Here is a 26033-nt window from a genome sequence, read left to right as displayed (position 1 = left end):
TCACTTCCGTTTCACCTCAATCCTTTAATCACAAAAAAATATTCTGCTAACTTTATATTTGGTCAGGGAGAAGGTCCGGACGTGTGTTTGTGAACGCACCTACAATGTCAAGGTCACAGGATGACGTCACACACATTTCTAAATCCAGCCAAGCGCGGAATATCATTGTTTTATTCGTCCAACAAGGGTACATTTCCGCGATCTGTTCAGGAAGGAGATGTGGGTCATCAAAACAAATAGTCCCCAGTGAGACTGGGTAACCTGCAAATGTACAGCTGTCACTCATGATTTAGACAGATGTGTGTGACGTCACAGACACTCAGGTCAAGGAAGCACGTGTTTTACATATCCTGGTTCAATGTGGTCTTGTTTGAATAGTCGAAAATATAGCATTCAATTCACAACATTTGTCCCACTTGACGTTGAGTCCGGAGAGAAGGTTTCCGTGAAACACATCTGTGGCTTTATCTTAAAGAACATTGCAGGTTATGTTTACTTGACCTGGTATGTTTGTCGGAAGCTGAGAAGTTCAGCAAATTGTCAATTCTCGGAACACCCGGTGTCATCATTGTAACTTACAGTGAACATATGTACCATTACTGCTACAATATGGAGAACACCTGGTGCCATCATTGTAACTTTACAGTGAACATGTGTACCATAGCTGTTACAATACGCAGAACACCTGGTGCCATCATTGTAACTTACAGTGAACATGTGTACCATTACTGTTACAATACGCAGAACGCCTGGTGTCACCATTGTAACTTACAGTGAACATGTGTATCATTACTGTTACAATACGCAGAACGCCTGGTGTCACCATTGTAACTTACAGTGAACATGTGTACCATAACTGTTACAATACGCAGAACGCCTGGTGTCACCATTGTAACTTACAGTGAACATATGTACCATTACTGTTACAATACGCAGAACGCCTGGTGTCACCATTGTAACTTACAGTGAACATGTGTACCATTACTGTTTCAATTTGAAGAGTATCTGGTGTCATCATTGTAACTTTTCACTAAACATATGTACAAATACTGTTACAATATGAAGAGTATCTGGTGTCATCATTGTAACTTTTTAGTGAACATATGTACCATTACTGTTACAATACGCAGAACACCTGGTGCCATCATTGTAACTTACAGTGAACATGTGTACCATTACTGTTACAATACGCAGAACGCCTGGTGTCACCATTGTAACTTACAGTGAACATATGTATCATTGCTGTTACAATACGTAGAACACCTGGTGCCATCATTGTAACTTACAGTGAACATGTGTACCATTACTGTTACAATACGCAGAACACCTGGTGCCATCATTGTAACTTACAGTGAACATGTGTACCATAACTGTTACAATACGCAGAACGCCTGGTGTCACCATTGTAACTTACAGTGAACATGTGTACCATTACTGTTACAATACGCAGAACGCCTGGTGTCACCATTGTAACTTACAGTGAACATATGTATCATTGCTGTTACAATACGCAGAACACCTGGTGCCATCATTGTAACTTACAGTGAACATATTTACCATTACTGTTTCAATTTGAAGAGTATCTGGTGTCATCATTGTAACTTTTCACTAAACATATGTACCATTACTGTTACAATACGCAGAACACCTGGTGTCATCATTGAAACTAACAGTGAACATGTGTACAAATACTGTTACAATATGAAGAGTATCTGGTGTCATCATTGTAACTTTTTAGTGAACACATGTACTATTACTGCTACAATATGGAGAACACCCGGTGTCATCATTGTAACTTACAGTGAACATATGTACCATTACTGTTACAATTTGAAAAGCATCTGGTGTCATCATTGTAACTTTACAGTGAACATATGTACCATTACTGTTACAATACGCAGAACACCTGGTGTCATCATTGTAGCTTACAATGAACATATGTACCATTACTGTTACAATTTGAAAAGCATCTGGTGTCATCATTGTAACTTTACAGTGAACATATGTTCCATTACTGCTACAATACGCAGAACACCTGGTGGCATCATTGTAACTTACAGTGAACATATGTACCATTAATATTACAATATGAAGAGTATCTGGTGTCATCATTGTAACTTTAGAGAGAAAACATGTATCATTTATGTTACAGTACGCAGAACACCTGGTGTCATCATTTAAACTTCCAATGAACATATGTATCATTACTGCTACAATACGCAGAGCACCTGGTGTCATCATTGTAACTTCACAGTGAACATATGTATCATTACTGCTACAATACGCAGAACACCTGGTGTCATCATTGTAACTTTTCAGTGAACATATGTACCATAACTGTTACAATATGAAGAGTATCTGTTGTCATCATTGTAACTTTTTAGTGAACACATGTATCATTTATGTTACAATACGCAGAACACCTGTTGTCATCATTGTAACTTTTTAGTGAACATATGTACCATTACTGCTACAATATGCAGAAAATCTGGTGTCATCATTGTAACTTCACAGTGGACATATGTATCATTACTGTTACAATATGCAGAACACCTGGTGGCATCAATTTAACTTACAGTGAACATATGTACCTTCACTGCCACATTACGGTGAAGAGCTAGTACCCTCGCTGTTACTTTACAATGAACACATGTACCTTCTCGGCCACTTTACGGTGAAGAGCTAGTACCATTGCTGTTACTTTACAAAGAATACATGTACCATACCTACTTTACATTGAACACCTGGTGCTCTCGCTGCTACTTTACATTGAACGCCTGTTGCTCTCGCTGCTACTTTACATTGAACACCTGGTTCAAGTATTGTTACGTTACAGTTTAAACCACATCTTCCGCGGCAAGAGAGTTAACTGACTTTAAAAGTACAGTATCCACCTTTGCCGAACAAGGCTGGAATTCCTGGGCTCGATCGTAGCGCCACCTGTGGCTATTACGAGATATGTCCCTTCCATGCCTCTCCTATGGACCAATCAGATTCCACCTCTCGTATCACTTGCATTTCTTCAAACAAAATGGCGGCGATAATCGATAATCAAGATCTGTATTGTGATAAAACGAGTCTTACATCACGAAGTGCATCAAATCACGTGAGCACCTTGATTAAAAACAAGAAAAGATTTAGATAATATCTGTTGACAATGAGTTGGTAGTGCACATGCTTTGCAAATCTTTCAATCGACCGAAATCTGCATGGCAGTTTACGAACAGGATTGCGATTTCGTTGCTCGATTTTGATTGGACTATGCATAGACTCGTTAGTCCAGCCAAAATCTAACTCCATAATACCAGCCTAGTTCGGCAAGGGTGGGAATTGGACTTTTATAGTCAGTTAACTCTCTTGCCTCGGGAAGATGTTAAAACCATTATCGTCACTGTAGCTTAACAGTGATTTGGGTGAAATGGTGTTTAGCGTCGCGTCCAAGATTATTGCACTTATATAGCGACGTGCATGCACGTGTGTGTGTTTGTGTGGCTACTTGTACTAGTCCGGACTGATGCCGATTTAAAGTGCTAGCTCACTGAGATACCATGCCGCAGTTTAACATGAATACCCCACTCAGACACAGTATACTGACTCCGACCAGTCCTTGTTTTAGCCCCTTAATGCCGAGCGCCAGACAGGGTAACAACAAGTACCATCTTTTAACGTCTTTTGGTATGACGCGGCCGGGGATCGAACCCCGGACCTTCCGCTATCCGGGCGGACGCTCTACCACTAGACCACGGAGGCTTCACAGTGAACATATGCACCACTACTGTACTGTACAATGAAGGTCTGGAGTCTTTTCCCTCAATTGAAGTTTAACACTCAGTCAGTAATACAACTGTTATTTAACAATGATTGGCTAGGTGTTGAAAATGAATTCATTTCCTGTGAGATGCGAATAGGACTGTAACAGGGCGAAAATCATCATATTTTTCTTCAAGTTTTATCAAAATCAAATATATTCTTCTACTTTAAGTTTCACATTCCCAAGCCAGTAAACGCTACATAGTTTACAGGTCGCCTATCATAATACGTAACGCTTGGAGATGCAAGCTGTCGAAACCAGTCAAACGAGCTGGCAGATGCTAATCAGCTAGCGCTATAGAAATTCTAGTCCCGGCTGACCAGATTCAGACACAGCTGACCAGCCAATGAACAATTAACTAAGTAAGTCACCACATCAAAACTTGCATAATTTGACCACCATGTGGGAAACCATTGTTATCAATCCCAAACTGGACAGATGGGTAGTGACATGCTTTCAAACGTGGACTGGAGGTCTCGGGTATAAATGCAGGGGTATCTTGGCGTAGAGTCATTCCTGCATTTCGCCTGAAAACCTCTCTGTCTGTTTTTGAAGGTAAGTTACTTTTACTTATTACTTTGCCATTTTTGTTAAACGTGCTGTAAATAATTCTAACCTTGTTACTCTGCTGGTACAATGAACTTATGTTACAGTTAATCAAAAAGTATTGTTCAAAATCTACGATTTGGCTGCTATATGTTAATTTCATACAGTTCATCTAGAAATCAAATACTATACTGAATAATAGAGAATAATAGAGCATCCCGGATAAAATACGAGCGTTAGTATTCTAGGCGTTTAAATATCAATCTAACATATTACGCCATTTTAGTTATGGAAGTCGTGGATGCTTATTAAACAATATGTTCAACGTATATAACGTTTCTGTATCAAGTGACTTTGTGGTCAACATGTTCTATTATCTGCATTTATATTTCTGGTCATGTTATTCGTCTCACTGTTTGTATTTTCACGGGAAACATTTCTTGTTTCAATATAATGAGTAGCATAGCATCGGCAGCTAAATGTATGTATTTAAAGATAACCAGTCTGTGACCGTATATGTCTAGAACACAATACACGAAAAGTAACACAGTTTGCGTAGCTAAATACGCACAGATTCGGCAATGTCTTTTAACTATTTACCACATAAGTGCATCCGCACTATCGTGAAGCGCCGGTTGATTTTGTGTTTCATATCGTAGAATAGTCTATAAAGATACAGGCAATTCAGTGGCAGTCTAGTAGATAAGAGTTACAATACAATATCCAGCATTTCTTATATAAATTGTTTCTCGTGTTATAAGTTATTTACTTATAATTGGTAAACGTCAGAAGTTTCTGATTAGTGCTAAAGGTGTTAAAGTGTTTAATCATCATTATCTTGAAGTAAGGTCGGCAGTTACCTCGTTAGAGTTAAGGCTACGGTTCAACGCACGCTTGGCCGCCAGCCATTGTTCACGTGGTGCACGTACCGTGACGCCCGGCTTAAGCCCCAGGTATCTGTGCGGCAGTTAACCTGGTTACAACTATATAATCTTTGTTATATTTCCAACAAGGCACCAGAAAATAGTTTACTATACTTTAAATGATGTAACTCATTATCATTCTTAATTATTGATTTCAATATCTTAATGCTGTACTATTTAATTGCTTATTATGTTGTCTAAACTACGAAGTATAATACTGAGATGTTTTGAATGTATGTTGTTGCATTGTGATGTCACATATAATAAAAGATTCCTGCATTTCGCCTGAAAACCTCTCTGTCTGTTTTTGAAGGCGTGGAGATCCCGGAGTTAATTCCCCGTAACAATTCTAGGTATAAACGGTCCCCTTAAAAGGACGGTTTCAGGACTACCCCTCAAGCATCAGATAATGTTCATTCGTGTTAATCAAGTCTTTGAAAGGCATTTGGAAGTGATACACATAAGGAAGAAAATTAATGGATGTCAACTTCTTTATTATGAGGAAAATTTTGGCAGCATCCACAAAAATAAGGAAGAGAATTTATGGATGTCAACTTCTTTATTCTGAGGAACACAATGAAGCTGACAACACAATGTTCCTCATAATAAAGAAGTTGACATCACTAAATTCTCTTCCTTATTCCTGTGGGTGCTGCCAAAATTTAGAACGTGCAGGATATGCCTGATTCTGCGACCAAAACCGTCACTTACTTGCTCGTATGTCGTAAAATGATTATTCGTTATTTGTTTGCTTGTTCTTTAAATACCATTTAGCATTTTGCAACCGTTCCTTGGCGAGCTATAAATATAAAATTTTATATTTGGAACGTTTAGGATAATATGCTGTCTATTATATGTGCATTTGTCGTAAAATAACAATCATAATTTAATGACACTATATTGTATTTTATAACAAACGAATATGTTCCTCTAGTCTTATTTATGGTGGACCTTTGACCTATGCCCCTAGGTGATGTGTCTTAACATGCATATCGAGAGCCACGTAATGCCGAGACGCCCTATCTGATGAATGTATAAGGGACGTTCATTCCGAACAAATATTGGTCATACACATGTATTCATCTCGATGGAGTTATCTACCTTTTGATACTGTGTTTAGAAAAGAGTCATGTTTGTCGTTATTCAGGTCGTGTTCCATGCATTTTAACCGAAACCCGCGCCCACATATAAAAGCGCGGGTGTTTCACGGTGGGTTTCCCCGCGCAAGACACTTACAGACATCGGACTTACGATGGATCTCTCCAAAATCACCGTTATATTATTGTGCGCTTTCTGCCCAGCTCAAGGTAAGGCAGTACTTTCATTTAAATCAATATTTTAGATTGTTTTGTGTATATAAACAAAGCCTTTAAACAATTTGTTTTCTCCATTTCTCCTGTGTTGTCGTTTATTCCCCTGTGTTTGCTGTTTGTTTGTTTGTTTGTTTATTTGTTGTTTAATGTCACACTCAGCAATATTCAAGCTATATGACGATGATCTGTACATAGTCGAATATGGACCAGACAATTCAGTGATTGATATCATGGGCATCGATCCACGCAATTGGGATACGATGACATGCATCAACCAAGTCAGCGAGCCTGACCACCCGATCCCGTTAGTCACCTCTTACGACAAGCATTGTCACCTGTTACAACAAGCATGGGTTGCTGAAGACCTATTCTACCCCGGATCTTCACGGGTCCCGCTTCTATGTTTCTGGTTGTTATTTTAATCCTATCTTAATGTCAGTATTCCTTCCCTTCATCCTTCAGTGATGATGCAATATTACCTTACATTTACTAAGCTTCGAGAGACCTATGCAACGCATATCAACATCACCAATCCCGCTCGTTCTAGAGACAACTCCACTATTTTATCACAGCTGATAGACTATCTACCCCACGCTAATGTAACAGACTACCAGGAGGAGGAGGAGGAGGAGGGGGGGGGGAGTGTATTGGGGGGGGGGGGGGGGGGGGGGGACGTGCCCATCTCGTGGCCAATTTTGCGACCGGGTTCCGTCTCGGCGCAAACGGGCATACCTGAAATAATTGTCAACTCGTGGGTTAATGGTTAACATATATTTCCCCATATATTATATATATTTCAGATGCAATTCAAAGCACATCGGGACATGCGGAATTATACAGTATGATTGAACACATTTAACTTTGTCTTGGGTATATTTTTAGGTGCAAGACATATGTAAAATCAAAAATTATTTCTGAGGGATTCTTTGACGAAGAACTTGAAATCATGCGCGTATTCTGATTGGTTTGTCGTATTTTCGCACATAACATTCATCGATAGTGGGACGAGTGCTCTTGCAGGTTACTGAAAAGGGCGAGTGGTGACAAATGGGGGGGGGGGGGGGGGGGGGGTGTGTGAAGGTGACATAGGTAGAAGTAGACACACACAACAACCAGCCAATCAGCGTTCCTCTCCAGGACAGCGCCCACTCCATTGCTGCCGAGTGGTGCATCCTTTGCAATTTTTATTATGCGTACCTAAAGAGTATGTAGTGATAAAGACTTGAGAATACCTACCTCATCTCTTTTCAGCCATACGGTAGTTCAGTGTGACTTGCATGTGTGAAACGGATGCAGCTCTGGGTTTTCATTTATAAGAGGGGGCACGGGTGGTCTAGTCGTCTAAGGCGCCGCGATTCACTGTGCAGAGTTGCGTCCCTTGGGCATGCCAGAAACCTATGATTGTGGGTTCGAATTCCGGTTCGCCCCGATTATTTTTCTAGGTTTGTCAGCACCATACCCGTGCTCGTGGGTTTCACCGAAGTGGTAAAGGTCTGAGACCTGCATCACTTTCCTCCCACATTAAGCTGACACGCCGTGCTATAACTGGAATAATGTTAAAAGCGACATCAAACTTAACTCACTCACTCATGTACGAGAATAAACAATGTTTGGATTTAAAATTCAACAATTTCTCATTTTACATGTTTGAAAAGCTCAGATTTAATTTCAGTTCTGCATGGAAGAGAATACATCTCGCTAACTCAAACTGTATAATATACCAACACATCGTTGCAGTCCATAATAGTTCATGTTCCCGTCATAAATCTTCTCGGTTCTATGGCCTACTGTTGATACTCCTCTTGTCTCGAAGTACTGATTACATGAACAGGTATGAAACAGTCACCATCTTATTGTAGCAACATACAAATAATGTTTCAAATAACATTACACAAGCAAACAAACAATATGCACAAAAATAGAAATGTTTCCCCCCAAATAGTTTTTAATAATGTTTTCATATGTTTTTGTGCATATTAAATTCATTTTGGAAACAGGGGCAAGAACTGATTTTTCTCCTCGTACTTCGTGTTAACAAGGTGTTCACTGTGTTTGTAGAAAAGACGCAACAGATAGAGTTCATTCACAGTAAAGTTGGATAATATTCGAATATTTGATAATATTAACATCCCTAAAATATGATATTAAACTATGCACTGAAATGTCACCATGAAGCTAATAGTGACGTAATGGACAACAATGCAGAAACTGCTTATGTCTTTCAATAGTGGTATTGTTTGAGATAGCCAGTAGCTCTGTGTCTAGACTTGCTCCAAGTCTGTGGAGATTGATAAGCCCATTGATGTATAGTAACGAAATCTTTATAATGGGAAAGTCTAGATAAGCGGACGCCGGTCTTTCAAAGGGACAACGTGTTCTCATCATTTCCATAATTAGAATTACGATGTAAAGTAAAAGCAATTGCATTAGAGAATTGTGCAAGTCTATTATGTACCTAGCTGCCGCAGAATGAACAATGCAAGCTGTGCTGCCCCACTGACACATATGTCTCCCTATCTGGCGGGCAATGTGGAGACTTCCTACCACTCCACAACACAAGGAACCCAACATCTGTAAAAGCAATAGGCATGGAAAAAAACACTCCACATGCGAAAAAAGCGAACATACTTTAAGAACGTTTCACATATTGATGCCACATTCGCAAGCGACAATTACGTACTCAAGTGGAGGGTGTTGGGTCTTTCACATGGTAATCTTTCGTGTAAACATATTAAAAATAAGATAAGCATGATTTATAGAATTGGTGGAAATATTTGCATATTTGTATGTTTCAAATCAGGTTCTAAATCTAGACATTAAAACATTGACACACTGAGACAAGCGAAACATGTACATTGGGTATGTCTGGAAGTTAAAGGATTGTAAAATGCTGGGTAATTGATTTGAAACAAGGTGTCAGATTTCGCAAACCTTTGCAAGTTTCATTGGAACATGAGTTCTGGGTTGTCATACCGTCTTGCTGTCTGTAAGTACAGTTTGGCTGAGATTTAGAAAAGCCCGCTTGACGATTTCTATCGACAGTATATGAGGTGAAATGGGGTTAACGTCGCGTCCAATATTATTGCACTAACAAAGCGACCTGGGCAAAGTGTGTGGCTGCTTGTACTAGTCCGGACTGATGACGATTTATAGTGAGTGAGTGAGTATGGTTTTACGCCTCTTTTAGCAATATTCCAGCAACATCACGGCAGGGGACACCAGAAATGGGCTTCACACATTGTACCCATGTCGGGAATCGAACCCAGGTCTTCAGCGTGACGAGCGAACGCTTTAACCACTAGGCTACCCGACCGCCCCTTCGATTTATAGCGCTCGCCCACTGATATACAATGCCGCAGTTTAACATGAATACCCTACTCAGACACAGTATACTGACTCGGAACTGGCCAGTCCTTGTTTTAGCCTCTTAATAGAGAGCGCAAGACACGATAACAACAAGTACCATCTTTTAACGTCTTTGGGTATGACGCGGCCGGGGATCGACCCCGGACCTTCCGCTCTTCGGGCAAACGCTCTACCACTAGACCACGGAGGCCGTCCTACGGTTTATGAAAGACAGAATACATAATCCAATAGATTGAGTAATTTCGATGTTTTGCGCCTTCAGTTACAGTAGTCCAGGGACATCAACACACTAGAAGGCACCGAACCCGCATCTCTGGATATCGTCAGACCCATGCTCACAACCCATTGTCCCATGTCATCACTGCGCTGACTCCGAATCTTCACGTAACAAACAGACAAAACTAAAATGTATACAGTAAACTACGGTTTTAACGAACTCAAAGGGACTACTAATGTTAGTTCGTTATAACCGTAGTTCGTTATAAGCATAGTTACGGCATAACCACAGCAAATAGTCGGGACCAAAAAAGTAAGTTCGTTATATCCGTCAGTTCGTTATAAGCGTAACTTATTTCTGGCAGAAATATACATATGGGTTGATGAGTTATCGCCTTTCTGCAAGAGCATACATTTCAGCATTTTGTTATTTTGTTATTTTTTATTTTATTTTATTTTTATTTTTTTTTTGGGGGGGGGGGGGGGGCTCCCACAGGAGATATCGCTTGGGTGAGATCAAGCGATTTATTACTTGCCCGTGAAAAGATCACCCGTTTAATAAACATACAGCTGTATTACACATTGTGTAATACCAAAACGCGTGCTTATGTACTCTCGGAACACGTTTCACGAACAAATATTGAAAGCTCTCAACATACCTTGGCTTATTCAAAGACATTGTGTGTGGAGATAATGGATCACTGAGAGGAGCTTATGCACACTCGATGACCCCAGCAACCTTGTTGCTAGGCTGACGTCACATGGCATTGTTTCGCCGAAGGAACTTGCAACAAAATTCCACAAATTACGTCATCGGGTATTGTGACGTGATTGTAAACTTTGAGGTGCAAGGCCCCGTTCCACAAGGCGATCCTACTGTAGCGCAACGACAGTCGTTGGTCTAAGTTAAAGTATGTGAGTTGCGATAACCTTAACGCTACGATAATTTTGTGGAACGGACGCCTGAAAATTCTAAAGGTGGACCGTTGTATGGTATTAAATTCATACGTTTCAACTTTTGACGTGTTTGAAGTATTACTCAACTCAATCGGATTATGCCGTGGATCGTGTAGGTGTCAGCCTATTCACACTCGAGAGGATAATTCTAAAAACGTTATAAATGGCAAGTAATAAATAAAATACTAAACTCGCTCCCGTGTAAAACCAATTTTATGAAACTCGTGAATAGTTGTGGTATCTGACTCGCTTTCGCTCGTCAGATACCGCAACTATTCACTCGTTTCATAAAATTGGTATTACACAGAAGCTCGTTTAGTATTCTGTATATCTACACTGTAGATATCGCTGCAATGAAATTGCATCACAATGCTTTGCAGACCATTGTGACGTCATTGGTTACCATGACGTCACAATCAAATGACATCACTAATGGCTCTGCTACTGAAGCTGTAAGCAGTACTTTTTTACACTTAAGACACTGCTAATTACTGTCTACAAACTGAAAAATGATGTTGGATGATAAATAAAATCGTTGATAAAAGTGGAAAAAAACCTCGGCAAGCCGCGGAGTTTTCCCACTTTTATCAACTTGTGTTGATATATTTGATATCAAAAGACACTCGGGTGAGATTCTCTATATATCGAACTAGTGGTGTAATAGTCTTACAATAGTAGTGTAATAGTGGTACATTGTGATACAATAGTGGTACAATTGTGGTACAAAAGTGGTGTAATAGTGGTACAATTGGGGTACAATGGTGGTGTAATAGAGGTTCAATAGTGGTGTAATAGAGGTACAATAGTGGTACAATTGGGGTACAATGGGGGTGTAATAGAAGTACAATAGTGGTGTAATAGAGGCACAAAAGTGGTACAATAGAGGTACAATAGTGGTGTAATTGTGGTACAATTGTGGTACAAAATAGTGGTGCAATGGTGGTGTAATACTGGTACAATAGTGGTGTAATAGTGGTACAATAGTGGTACAATAGTGGTGTAATAGTGGTACAATAGGGGTACAATAGCGGTGTAATAGTGGTACAATAGTGGTACACTAGTGGTACAATTGGGGTACAATGGGGGTGTAATAGAGGTACAATAGTGGTGTAATAGAGGCACAAAAGTGGTACAATTGTGGTACAATAGAGGTACAATAGTGGTGTAATTGTGGTACAATTGTGGTACAATAGTGGTGCAATGGTGGTGCAATAGTGGTGTAATACTGGTACAATAGTGGTGCAATAGTGGTGTAATAGTAGTACAATAGCGGTGTAATAATGGTACAATAGCGGTGTAATAGTGGTACAATAGTGGTACAATAGTGGTACAATTGGGGTACAATGGGGGTGTAATAGAGGTACAATAGTGGTGTAATAGAGGCACAAAAGTGGTACAATTGTGGTACAATAGAGGTACAATAGTGGTGTAATTGTGGTACAATTGTGGTACAATAGTGGTGCAATGGTGGTGTAATACTGGTACAATAGTGGTGTAATAGTGGTACAATAATGGTACAATAGTGGTACAATAGTGGTGTAATAGTGGTACAATAGGGGTACAATAGTGGTACAATAGTTTGCAATAGTTTTCAATTTCAGTTGTTATTATGTATAAAATTGAATACATCTATATCTGCATCGTTACAATATCAGGTCATCGGTTAACCCACATATCTGAATAGCTGATATCAAACAGTTATCTAGTTCACGGCCCCATTTAGTCTGCTATGCACTTCCCGTGCTTGGGGGCAACGTCCGCTCCACATCTATGTGTGTTTATTATCCCATTCCGCTATCATGGAATGAGTATACTTATGCAGAAGAAAACAGATACCACCTACACCATGGGAGGTAACTCTTAAAGTTAAAGAGGATCACAGAGCGCATGTCTCTGTTATTTGACGTATGAAGCTGGTGTAGAAGATGCGGTTATTTACAAAATCCACGCATACGGCTATTGTGATGACGGACCATGATCACAATCCGGGCGAATCTGGGATTCGAACCTTCGACCAGTTTACCCTGGCATGACTGATACAAAAGCACCGAATAATTGTATCTTTGGCAGACCTCTTCTTGAGTTTCCATTGGAAGTTTAGTATCAAAAACTGAAAAGAGAAAAATATTATTTAGTTCTTGAACACCTCAAATAGTCCCATACCATTTTGGGGTTCTTTTACCGGGAGAAAAGGGTCACAGAACTTAAACCTGGTCGAGCGAGGACAATACATAGGGATGGCTGAGTATGCGCAGCACAACCATGGGTTACAAGCTGGATGTATCAAATCTCAGATTTGACCATATGTCTGAGGTAATGCCCACAGCTTCGGTTCCCGACATGGGTACAATGTGTGAAGCCCCTTTCTGGCGTCACCTGCTGTGATATTGCTGGAATACTGCTAAACGCGGCGTAAAATCATACTCACTCACTCACTCACTCACTCACACACCCTTACTTACCCACCCACCCACTCACTCACTCACTCACTCACTCACTCACTCACTCACTTACCCACCCACTCACTCACTCACTCACTCACTCTATGCCCACTGCTGTACTGTAATTGTTACATTCAATCTGCTGTTATATAACTGCAATTCCAGGGTGGTTCTTCAGTGCCTTTAAGACCCGACGTGTGTGTTATGAAGGCTACAAGCTTGGGTGTTTTTCTGCGGCCGCTCCCTACACGAACACTAACTACCTCCCCCGTTCACCGGACAGCCTGGGGGTCAAGTTCAAGTTCTTCGCCAGCCCCACCATCTATCACACACTGGACCTCAAGTACAACCTCCGGAGACTACAGTCGAGGAACGTCTTCCGGCCAGATCTGCCCACCAAGGTCATCATCCACGGCTTCAATGACAGGGGAGATAACCCATGGGTCAAAAATATGGTAAAGGAACTATTGAAAAAGGTAAATAATATTTTGATAATATTATTGACTATTTTCTTTAAACCGCGAAGGATGGCTCTCCCTACAAAAGGAGGAATAATACAAAAATGGGTTGTTGCTTTTCACAAATCTCAACAACAAAACCACCCTGATGTAGATCCATCTGGGAATCGAACTTACTCTTTGGCTTTACATTCAAAGAAACGAACTACGTAGTAGTTTCGTTCACTTCGTTTTTATTTCATTTACTTCATAACAGTTTCTATTTCATTTATTTCATAAGAGTTTTTGTTTCATTTACTTCATAACAGTTTTTGTTTCATTTACTTCATGTCAGTGTCTATTTCATTTACTTCATGTCAGTGTCTATTTCATTTACTTCATGTCAGTGTCTAATTCATTTACTTCATGTCCGTTTCTGTTTCATTTACTTCATGTCAGTGTCTATTTCATTTACTTCATGTCAGTTTCTATTTCATTTACTTCATGTCAGTGTCTATTTCATTAACTTCATGTCAGTGTCTAATTCATTTACTTCATGTCCGTTTCTGTTTCATTTACTTCATGTCAGTGTCTATTTCATTTACTTCATGTCAGTTTCTATTTCATTTACTTCATGTCAGTGTCTATTTCATTAACTTCATGTCAGTGTCTATTTCATTAACTTCATGTCAATTTCTATTTCATTAACTTCATGTCAGTTTCTATTTCATTTACTTCATGTCAGTTTCTATTTCATTTACTTCATGTCAGTTTCTATTTCATTTACTTCATATCAGTTTGTTTTTCACATACTCCATATCAGTGTTTACTTCATTTACGACAAAGACTACACAAACAAAATATTATTATTTTTATTTACATTTTAATCAGTAAAGTGCGCTTTTCCACAGGCTATCTGTGTCTTTAGTTTTGGAATTTTATTCCCTGAAGTCATCTTCGATATTCCAGTGTTCGTTTACCCAGTCTTAAATCCAGATAAATATCCTTGACCATTCGCCACTATAGTTTTCATTTGAGTTTCATAACAAGTGACGCTTAAATAGCTATGCAATCAAATTACACCCAGAAGCGAGATAAATTCTTTGGATAGTAAAAGAGAGGGATTGATAATGAAAAGAAGTCTAAGTAGGTCATAGGAGTAGTTCAATTTTAATTGGCATGAACATGGTGAATGATGAAGGTAATATGATGGCAGGCACTTATGGTGAGGTGATCAGGTTATTGGCAATATGGAAAGTTCAGGAAAACGTTCAGAAGAAGCTCTAGAAGTCAACAAGTTAAACCATGTGCTCACATGGTGGCTGCCATACTTTTTTGTTCTAAAACATGGAACTGGAATGGATTGGGATCCTCATGAATTATGCAAAAAGTTGGAATTGGCATGCCAGAACCGAAATATGAATAGGAAATATTTTAAGGCTTTCTGACAGATAATACACTGGACAATCGAGAATGAGTGTGTTAGGGACAAAAAGATTGAATAGAAAGGTATATACATATATACAACATGCATGAACATTTTTTCGGTTACGTGTAAATGGGCAGTAATGTGAGCCATACTAGTCAATCGATACACATTACCTACTTTTGTTTCTGGTTTAGACTCAATGCGATGGCCCAGTCGGTGGTGCTGCAATTCGCTATGTAGAATTGCGTCCTTTGTTCACGCCAGAATCCTATGATCGTGCGTGCGGATACCAGGTCGCCCCTATTATGTTTCTAGGTTTGTCAGCACCAGACCCGTGCGCGTGGGCTTCAGGTAAAGGTCTTAGACCAGCATCACTTCGGGCTTTCCTCCCACATCAAGCTGAAACGCTGTGATATAATTGGAATACTATTCAGAGCGGCGAATGGTGGTAATTTCAAGATATTAAGAGAAGTAATAATGAAAAAGAGAAAATGTCAGTAATGTCTGTTCAGAGTGTAAACGATTGTGCTGCCCATTCTTGCAGGGTTCAATGAACGTTGTGGTAGTTGACTGGAGAAAAGGGGCCAGTGCTTTCGACTACCAGCAGGCCGTTGCCGATATCAGAGTCGTTGGCGCCATGACAGCCAGACTGCTCACCAAACTTCAGGAACAAGGCGCAGACTCGGCCACCTTCCACCTGATTGGCCACAGTCTCGGCGCTCATGTCGCAGGGTATGCCGGGAGAAGGAGCACAGACACCGGACGAGTCGGACGCATCACGGGTAGGGTATAGTTATGTTCGACACATATGCGTCCTTCCTTTGTCCTATGTGGAACCCTTTGCATTCCGAGATAAACTGTCGACCTCTGACAAGAAAATCCGTTAGTTACATTCCAATATCAACACGACAGGTAGTCTCGTTGTCAATCCTATTAAAATCAGATCTTAGTTCTCACTATCGCTAAACAAAAATCTGAGAAGATCCCATTACGGGTCACGTCAGAACGACCTTCCATCCAACCAGTCAGAGCGTCGCTTACCAGATCATGAAAGTGACAGTCGGAATGTGTTTTCTAATCATGTGCAACCACGATATATTTAACACGGGGTATCACGAACGACAATTACGGGTTTTATGATTATATCCATACAATCTAGGCCATCTATAAGCCATTCCAGAATGTTCTTATCAGTTTTAATTTGTTTAATCGAGAATACGTCAAAATATGTTTCGAAGCGTAGTCGCCAGTTGAAACTAGTGTCGACAAGCTCGAGAAAGCTACCTTCTGATTGGCCAATGTCGATTTCTTGTCAGTCATTTCATTGGTCGGTCAAAATTCGCGAAAGGTCGTTCTGACGTGACCCGTAATGGGATGTCCTCAGATCTTTGTTTAGCGGTAGCGAAAACTAAGATCTGATTTCAATGAGATTGTCTCGTTGTTAAATAGTTGACTTCCACGCAGAAGGACCGACTATAACGTGTGAATCTCGTTGTTGTTGATCGCCTCCGTGGCCTTGTGCTGGAGCGTCCGCCCAGAGATCGGAAAGTGTGCATAAGCTCCTCTCAGTGACCTATCATCTCCACACGCAGTCATTGAAAAAGCCCAGGGATGTTGAGAGTTTTCAATATTTGTGAATCTTGTTCCCGCAGTACATAAGCACGCGCTTTGGTATTAAACACTGTGTAATACAGCTGTATGTTTAAACAGGTGATCGCTTCTCGGGAGAGTAATAATTTGATTTACCGGACCGAGAGTCTTAAGATACATCATATTTCGGGTTATAGCGAAAACGGCACCTCAGCAAAACGTCACCGGGCGAAAACGGCGCCGATTGGCGAAAACGGCACCTCGACTCAAGCGAAAACGGCTACTATTGCCTGGCGAAAACGGCACCTTATTTATTTTTTACCTTGGTCAAAAAAGTGCTATTAAACTAATATGGTAACTTGCAAACACCAATATAATTGTGAGATGCTAAAACAAGTTTACATTAGAAATTAGCCTCTACTCCAACTATAATCCAACTTAGCTTATACACAACACAACTTATTGTGAAAACATGACATGCTTTGAAGAAAAATAACTCAGTTTAAACTGAAACTGTATTTAGAGGCCTAACATGGTGCTGTCAGATCACAATTATTCACAATGGCCTTTCGATGTGTTGCATGAGAGAAGAATGTCAGAAAACAACAACATGCTGTGATAACTGTGACCATGTAAATAAACCATATATATTACCACAAAAATCGTTCTTATCATTATTAAAAATAGAGGTGCCGTTTTCGCCCGACTCATAGTAGCCGTTTTCGCCAAATGCGGTGCCGTTTTCGCCAGAGAAATCGGTGACGTTTTGGTGAGGTGCCGTTTTAGCCTGCACCCCACATTTCAGCCAAAAGGATGTTTGAACTGGTACTGATAAATTCGTTACATGTGTCAAAAGCGGTGTCTTCGGCATTTTACGAGCTGACCGTATATACTAGTAATCCTTAGCATGTCTATTGACACTTTGATTGTGTCAGAGGGGGTTTCTTACGACGCTCAACAGTTTACAATTCTATTCCTAGTCAATCTCATTAAAATCAGATCTTAGTTCTCGCTACCGCTAAACAAAGATCTGAGGACATCCCATTAGGGGTCACGTCAGAACGACCTTGCGCGAACTTTGACCGACCAATGGAATGACCAATCAGAAGGCAGCTTTCTCGTGCTTTACAGCACTAATTTCAAATTGGCGACTACGCTTCGAAACATATTTTGACAAATTCTCGATTACAAATTTGAACCTAAACAAAAGAACATTCTGGAATGGCTAAAAGATGGTCTAGATTGTATGGATTCAGTCGTTAAACCTGTAACTTTCGTTCGGAATACCCCGTGTTAAAGTTTTCGAGGTTGTATGATGAGAGATCACATTCCGACTGTCACTGTCATGATCTGATAAGCGACGCTCTGATTGGTCGGATGAAAGGTCGTTCTGACGTGACCCCTAGTGGGATGTCTTCAGATCTTTGTTTAGCGGCAGCGAGAACTGAGATCTGATTTTAATGAGATTGATTCCTTGTCAAAAGACTTGAATCAAATTACCCGATTCTAGTACTTCCTTTAAAAACGTGACAACCTCTCTTTCAGGGCTGGATCCCGCTGGGCCGTCATTCGAGGATACGAACCCCACAGTGAGGCTGGACCCCACTGACGCCGTCTTCGTGGACGTCATCCACACCGACACAGAGCCGTTAACACGAATGGGTGAGATTCTTGCTCTAACGCCACATAATCAAAAGACTGTAATTATACAAATACACCACTCTTCCCGTGAACTGTTCCATGAAGAGGATCAAAGGTGGCCACCGAACGCTCATTCAAAGCGCTGCTCAATCCCAAATCGAGGCTGACGTATTCGTGCTATTTTTAGAATAACTCGAATCGTTTACAGATGTCCTAACTTATAACTCCCGTGTGATGTAGAGAAAGCGATTTCATCTGTGACGTAGTTACGTTTCGTGTTACTTGAGGTTTTCCAGCCCTTTGGTGTCACGCGACAGTTTCCTTTATGTATGTGTGAAATGGCCACAGCTATGTATCCATACGCCACTACATGGTTTTAGTCCATGCAAATAGTTCAGGATCTTTCAGGATGACGCTGCATCTGTTCCCCTGTGAGATGACAGTACGTGGTTGAGTTTAGGGAAACGCCTCTTTGAACAGTTTTCATTAAGTCAGGGAATGTCAGCTTAATTCCGACCAGCCTGGTTCCCTGTGTATGCTGCGCTGGCGCTACACTCAAGCGCAGCGCAGCATACCCAGGGAACCAGGCTGAATTCCGACATGACGCAAGCTCGAGAGCAAGGGCGGATTCAGTATTTTTTCCAACATATCAAAATCCTCTGTCAGTTGGGGGTACATTGTCTACAACAAACTACGTTTGGTTTTCAAAAGGGGTGGGTGTGCAACAAACGAGCAGTGTTATAGTGCTGACTTTTACAAGGACGATGAAGGATCGGTCTTGAAGCCATGACCGACCGGCGGACACGGAAACAGCTTATTGAGGCGAAAGTCAATTGTTTGCACCTTAGACAACTGGCCATCGTGTCCCATCATATCCTTTTGGCCCCGTTCCACAAAGCAATCTTAGCGCTAAGGTAATCGTATTCCCATACTTTAAAGAAGGCTTACGATCATCGTAGCGCTAAGATCGCTTTGTGGAACGGGGCTCTGAACTGGTGGTAGCATAGTGGCTCGCAATCTTAGCGCTAAGGTAATCGTAACTCCCATACTTTAACGAAGGCTTACGATCATCGTAGCGCTAAGATCGCTTTGTGGAACAGGGCTCTGAACTGGTGGTAGCATAGTGGCTCGCAATCTTAGCGCTAAGGTAATCGTATTCCCATACTTTAAAGAAGGCTTACGATCATCGTAGCGCTAAGATCGCTTTGTGGAACGGGGCTCTGAACTGGTGGTAGCATAGTGGCTCGCAATCTTAGCGCTAAGGTAATCGTAACTCCCATACTTTAACGAAGGCTTACGATCATCGTAGCGCTAAGATCGCTTTGTGGAACAGGGCTCTGAACTGGTGGTAGCATAGTGGCTCGCAATCTTAGCGCTAAGGTAATCGTAAATCCCATACTTTAACGAAGGCTTACGATCATCGTAGCGCTAAGATCGCTTTGTGGAACGGGGCTCTGAACTGGTGGTAGCATAGTGGCTCGCAATCTTAGCGCTAAGGTAATCGTAACTCCCATACTTTAACGAAGGCTTACGATCATCGTAGCGCTAAGATCGCTTTGTGGAACGGGGCCCTGTACTTGTGGTAGCATAGTGGTTAGTGGCTCGCAATCTTAGCGCTAAGGTAATCGTAACTCCCATACTTTAACGAAGGCTTACGATCATCGTAGCGCTAAGATCGCTTTGTGGAACGGGGCTCTGAACTGGTGGTAGCATAGTGGCTCGCAATCTTAGCGCTAAGGTAATCGTAACTCCCATACTTTAACGAAGGCTTACGATCATCGTAGCGCTAAGATCGCTTTGTTGAACGGGGCCCTGTACTTGTGGTAGCATAGTGGTTAGTGGCTCGCAATCTTAGCGCTAAGGTAATCGTATTCCCATACTTTAACGAAGGCTTACGATCATCGTAGCGCTAAGATCGCTTTGTGGAACGGGGCTCTGAACTGGTGGTAGCATAGTGGCTCGCAATCTTAGCGCTAAGGTAATCGTAACTCCCATACTTTAACGAAGGCTTACGATCATCGTAGCGCTAAGATCGCTTTGTGGAACGGGGCCCTGTACTTGTGGTAGCATAGTGGTTAGTGGCTCGCAATCTTAGCGCTAAGGTAATCGTATTTCCATACTTTAACGAAGGCTTACGATCATCGTAGCGCTAAGATCGCTTTGTGGAACGGGGCTCTGAACTGGTGGTAGCATAGTGGCTCGCAATCTTAGCGCTAAGGTAATCGTAACTCCCATACTTTAACGAAGGCTTACGATCATCGTAGCGCTAAGATCGCTTTGTGGAACGGGGCTCTGAACTGGTGGTAGCATAGTGGCTCGCAATCTTAGCGCTAAGGTAATCGTAACTCCCATACTTTAACGAAGGCTTACGATTATCGTAGCGCTAAGATCGCTTTGTGGAACGGGGCTCTGAACTGGTGGTAGCATAGTGTTAAGTGGCTCGCGTGTCCTATAGTGCAGTGACTGGTGTATTGTGGTTTTCCAGGCATGGGCATCAAACAGTTGAGCGGCCACGTGGACTTTTACCCTAATGGCGGCGTAGACCAGCCCGGATGTCCCGCCCACATCGCCCACATGCTTGTGACGCTCCTGTCGGGGCAATCAAGTAAGTCTAAATGCTATTTCCCTCACAGACTAGTAGATGAAAGCTAGTCTGACTAGGACCTTACTTCTGAATGTCTCAGATTTCCTCAGATAGATCATACATATCTACAGCCTTCTCAATAGGGTAACTGTACAAGGCGCATGGGACCCGTGAAGATCCGGAGGGGGATAGGTCTTCAGCAACCCATGCTTGCAGTAAAAGGTGACTATGCTTGTCGTAAAAGGCGACTAACGGGATCGGGTGGTCAGGCTCGCTGACTTGGTTGATACATGTTATTGTATCCAAATTGCCTGGATTGATGCTCATGATATCATTCACTGGATTGTCTGGTCCAGACTTGATTATTTACAGACCGCCGTCATATGGCTGGAATATTGCTGAGTGCGGCGTAAAACAACAAACAAACAAGGCGCATGGAGTTTAAGTCTGAGAGGTAGTGACATCTAGAACATATTCAGCATTGGGAGTGTCCCCAAAAATCTCCTCAATGAGGTTTTATACATCGAGGGGAGATAGAGGGTTCATAAGGTACCGGTTATTTGATAGTCACTCGTCAATATATCGCTGGAACAATTCCGATCCGACGTTAAAGTTTATTCACTCACTAACTCATTTTATATTCCGGGATTAGACTAAAATCTAGTCTCTGAAATGAACATATCGTACATAAAAAAACAGTTATTCAGTTATCTTAATAAAAATATAATAAAAAGGAGCCCAGTGACGCTCTTCATTTTCAGATACTGCAGTGATCTAGACTTGCCAAACATTATAGACTTGCATGGGCTGTATTTGATATATATTTGTATCAGGGTATGTAAGACAGACTAATTCCGGGATGGGCCTGGGATTTTACCGAAAAAAACATATTGTCATATAAAATTCTTGACAAAAAATAAGTATTCTTCAGACAGTTGAAAAACAAGAACGTTGTGTTCCTAATAAGTTGACATCCATAAATTCTCTCCCTTATGAGTATCACATATAAAAGCCTTTCAAAAACTTGAAGAAATTGTCTGCCAAAAAAATACATTGTTGCAATGTTTTTAACAAATATATTTGGGTTCATAGTCTCAATTTAAAAAATACATGTTTGCGGATGTAGTCAAAACTTACGGAGATACGTTCATGCTGAATAGAGGGTTTTCTAGGGTAATAGGGTTACATTATCCCTCGTCTTGCGAACACAGTGAGTCATGTCATACCAAATAACGGTCTGTTTGTCCTGTTCATGTGACCGAGAAACGTGCATGACTACTTCTAAAGATATTGATGGGAAGTTCAGAGAGATCATGCGTTCGCTGACTTGTAGGTACGTACGTTGGCCCATAAGGGACATGGAGTCTGTTTTTTAATATTTTGATATTTCACTCACTGTTATCGTAACCTTTTGCAAATTAACACGATTTGTCAAACAAATATGTGATAAATCACGTATAAAGAAGATATTGAATCGCTGAAAAGTGAAGCGAAAATGTCAAAATTAAAATTAAAATGTCAAAAACACAAACGAAAATGTCAAAAACTAAAATTAAAATGTCAAAAACAAAAACGAAAATGTCAAAAACAAAAGCGAAAATGTCAAAAACTAAAATGAAAATACAGAAAACTATTTCCACCGCGGTGATAATATTCATTTTAGTTTTTGACATTTTCGCTTTTGTTTTTGACATTTTCGTTTTTGTTTTTGACATTTTCGTTTTTGTTTTTGACATTTTCGCTTCACATTTCAGCGATTCAATAGCTACTTGAAAGTACATTTTCCATGTTTTCGGTTGTTTTTAGATATGATTTATTTCATAATTTATTTGTATGACAAAATTGTGTTAATTTGCAAAAGGTTACCATAAAAGTAAGTGAAATATCAAAATATTGAAAAACAGACTCCATGTCCCTTATGGTCCACCGTAGGTTCGGCTTTATAGATAACTTTGTTTTTTTTTCCAGCTTTCATTGGATCGTTTGCCTGCAGTCATATGAGAGCGGTTTACATATTCACCGAGTCAATTAACTCCTTGTGTCAATTCAAGGCTACCCGATGTCCATCAACCAAAAATATTACCCACAATGCCTGTACCGGATGTCCTGAAACCGGATGTCCACGAATGGGTTTCTACGCAGACTCAAACAAAAGCCCTGGAATATATTTCACATCAACACACGATAAAGCACCATTTTGTATATGATCACTAGTATCTTAGAAATATGAACATTAACATATACGCAAAACGTACAAATGTCCCATTTAGGCTTCATGATCTTAAAACTGCTTCAGTATGACATAAGTATAGTAATAATTCATAATTATATCACTTAGTGTTCATTCCTAATTATTGTTTGGTTGGAGGTTGGATTTTCATTTAAATCTTTTTTTCTGTTTTCATGCTTCGTTGGAAAAGATTGACCTCAATGTTTTTTACCTTATTAACAAAACAGACCCGTGTTACAAAGTAGACACAATTTATGGATAACAACTTCTGTTTTTACTGTAAAGGCGACGTTTCGGAATAGATCATTCAGCCTTTGTCAAGCAAGCAAGCTGTAAAGGCGATGTTTCGGAATAGATCATTTAGCCTTTGTCAAGCAAGCAAGCTGTAAAGGCGATGTTTCGGAATAGATCATTCAGCCTTTGTCAAGCAAGCAAGCTGTAAAGGCGATGTTTCGGAATAGATCATTTAGCCTTTGTCAAGCAAGCAAGCTGTAAAGGCGACGTTTCGGAATAGATCATTTAGCCTTTGTCAAGCAAGCAAGCTGTAAAGGCGACGTTTCGGAATAGATCATTTAGCCTTTGTCAAGCAAGCAAGCTGTAAAGGCGACGTTTCGGAATACGGATCTACACCGAAACGTCGCCTTTACAGTAAATATGGAAGTTGTTATCCATCCGTCAACTTCTAAATAATGCCTAACAAAGTATCGACCCTTGATATGCGAAACACAAATAAAATATGCAAATTCAAAACTGTTTTATTTCATACCATTGAGTTCGCACGGCGTTTTTTATTAATATAGTCATGCTAGAAACGGTCGTAACTGACATAGGATTACCGATCGTGGAGGTCATCTGTTTCTTCCCCCTTACTTTACCAAACAGTGTCGACCGCCTCATTGGTCTAGTAGACAGAGCGTCTGCCCGGAGAGCAGAAGGTGTGTGTGCGTGTGTGTGTGTGTGTGTGTGTGTGTGTGTGTGTGTGTGTGTGTGTGTGTGTGTGTGTGTGTGGCTGCTTGTACTAGTCCGGACTGATGCCGATTTATAGTGCTAGCACACTGAGATACCATGCCGCAGTTTAACATGAATACCCCACTCAGACACAGTATACTGACTCCGAGCAGACCAGTCCTTGTTTTAGCGCCTGAATGCCGAGCGCAAGTACCATCTTTTAACGCCTTTTGGTTCATTGTAAATCATTTTGTTCTTGTTTTCAACAACGTTGATATACTAATGGAAAGTATTGGGAACATATAGCCGGTGTCTATAATGTAACACATAACTGGTGTCTAGTATGTAACACATAGTGGGTGTCTAATATGTAACATATAGCGGGTGTCTGGTATGTAAGTTATAGCGGGTGTCTGGTATATAACATATAGTGGGTGTCTAGTATGTAACATATAGCGGGTGTCTGGTATGTAAGTTATAGCGGGGGTCTGGTATATAACATATAACGTGTGTCTGGTATGTCACACATAGCGGGTGTCTGGTATGTAACATACAGCGGTGTCTGGTATGTAACATATAGCGGGTGTCTTCTATGTAACATATAGCGGGTGTCTGGTATGTAACACATAGCGGGTGTCTAGTATGTAACATATAGCGGGTGTCTGGTATGTAACATATAGCGGGGGTCTGGTATTTAACATATAGCAGGTGTTTAGTATGTAACATAAAGCGGGTGTCTGGTATGTAACATATAACGGGTGTCTGGTATGTAACATATAGCAGGTGTCTAGTATGTAACATATTGCGGGGGTCTGGTATGTAACATATAACGGGTGTCTGGTATGTAACACATAGCGGGGGTCTGGTATATAACATATAACGGGTGTCTGGTATGTAACATATTAGCGGGTGTCTGGTATGTAACATATAGCGGGTGTCTTGTATGAAACATATACCGGGTGTCGTGTATGTAACATATAGCGTGTGTCTAGTAATGTAGCATATAACGGTTGTCTAGTATGTAACATATAGCGGGGGTCTGGTATGTAACATATAGCGGGTGTCTGGTATGTAACATATAGCGGGTGTCTAATATGTAACATATAGCGGGGGTCTGGCATGTAACATATATCGGGTGTCTGGTATGTAACATATAGCGGGTGTCTGGTATGTAACACATAGCAGGTGTCTGGTATGTAACACATAGCGGGTGTCTAGTATGAAACATATGGTGTGTGTCTAGTAATGTAGCATATAACGGGTGTCTAATATGTAACATATAGCGGTTGTCTAGTATGTAACATATAACGGGTGTCTAGTATGTAACATATAACGGGTGTCTAGTATGTAACATATAACGGATGTCTAGTATCTAACATATAGCGGGTGTCTAGTATGAAACATATGGTGTGTGTCTAGTAATGTAGCATATAACGGGTGTCTAATATGTAACATATAGCGGTTGTCTAGTATGTAACATATAGCGGGTGTCTGGTATGTAACATATAGCGGGTGTCAGGTATGTAACATATATCGGGTGTCTGGTATATGACATATAGCTGGGGTCTGGTATGTAACATATTAGCGGGCGTCTTGTATGT

At 40.7% G+C, this 26033-nt stretch overlaps 1 protein-coding gene across 2 annotated transcripts; it reads left to right on the top strand.

Annotated features, from left to right (window-relative positions):
• The first annotated feature begins 4193 nt into the window (after positions 1-4193).
• On the top strand, positions 4194-24234 carry LOC124149421 (pancreatic triacylglycerol lipase-like). 2 transcript variants are annotated; one of them, XM_046521003.2, is made up of 7 exons: positions 4194-4366; positions 6428-6587; positions 13784-14049; positions 15984-16221; positions 18575-18691; positions 21156-21275; positions 23223-24234. In XM_046521003.2, the coding sequence occupies exons 2-7, from the start codon at positions 6533-6535 to the stop codon at positions 23459-23461; spliced, it is 1035 nt and encodes a 344-aa protein (XP_046376959.1). In that variant the 5' UTR covers positions 4194-4366; positions 6428-6532; the 3' UTR covers positions 23462-24234. The 2 variants fall into 2 exon arrangements, with proteins under 2 accessions (XP_046376959.1, XP_046376958.1); XM_046521002.2 differs by having other exon boundaries at positions 13739-14049.
• Positions 24235-26033: the final 1799 nt, after the last annotated feature.

Source organism: Haliotis rufescens, unplaced genomic scaffold, assembly GCF_023055435.1.
Source record: "Haliotis rufescens isolate VD_foot unplaced genomic scaffold, xgHalRufe1.0.p SCAF_2, whole genome shotgun sequence".
Classification (NCBI taxonomy): Eukaryota; Metazoa; Mollusca; class Gastropoda; order Lepetellida; family Haliotidae; genus Haliotis; species Haliotis rufescens.
Note: the sequence above shows the minus strand (reverse complement) of the source record. Positions and strands in the feature narration are given on the sequence as shown.

Excerpts from the sequence above, each read along its gene's own strand:
- LOC124149421 (XM_046521002.2), top strand. The coding sequence starts at position 6,533 with ATGGATCTCTCCAAAATCACCGTTATATTATTGTGCGCTTTCTGCCCA. Across the intron at positions 14,050-15,983 it reads TAAAGGAACTATTGAAAAAG|GGTTCAATGAACGTTGTGGT; the intron begins GTAAATAATATT and ends CCATTCTTGCAG. Across the intron at positions 21,276-23,222 it reads GCTCCTGTCGGGGCAATCAA|CTTTCATTGGATCGTTTGCC; the intron begins GTAAGTCTAAAT and ends TTTTTTTTCCAG.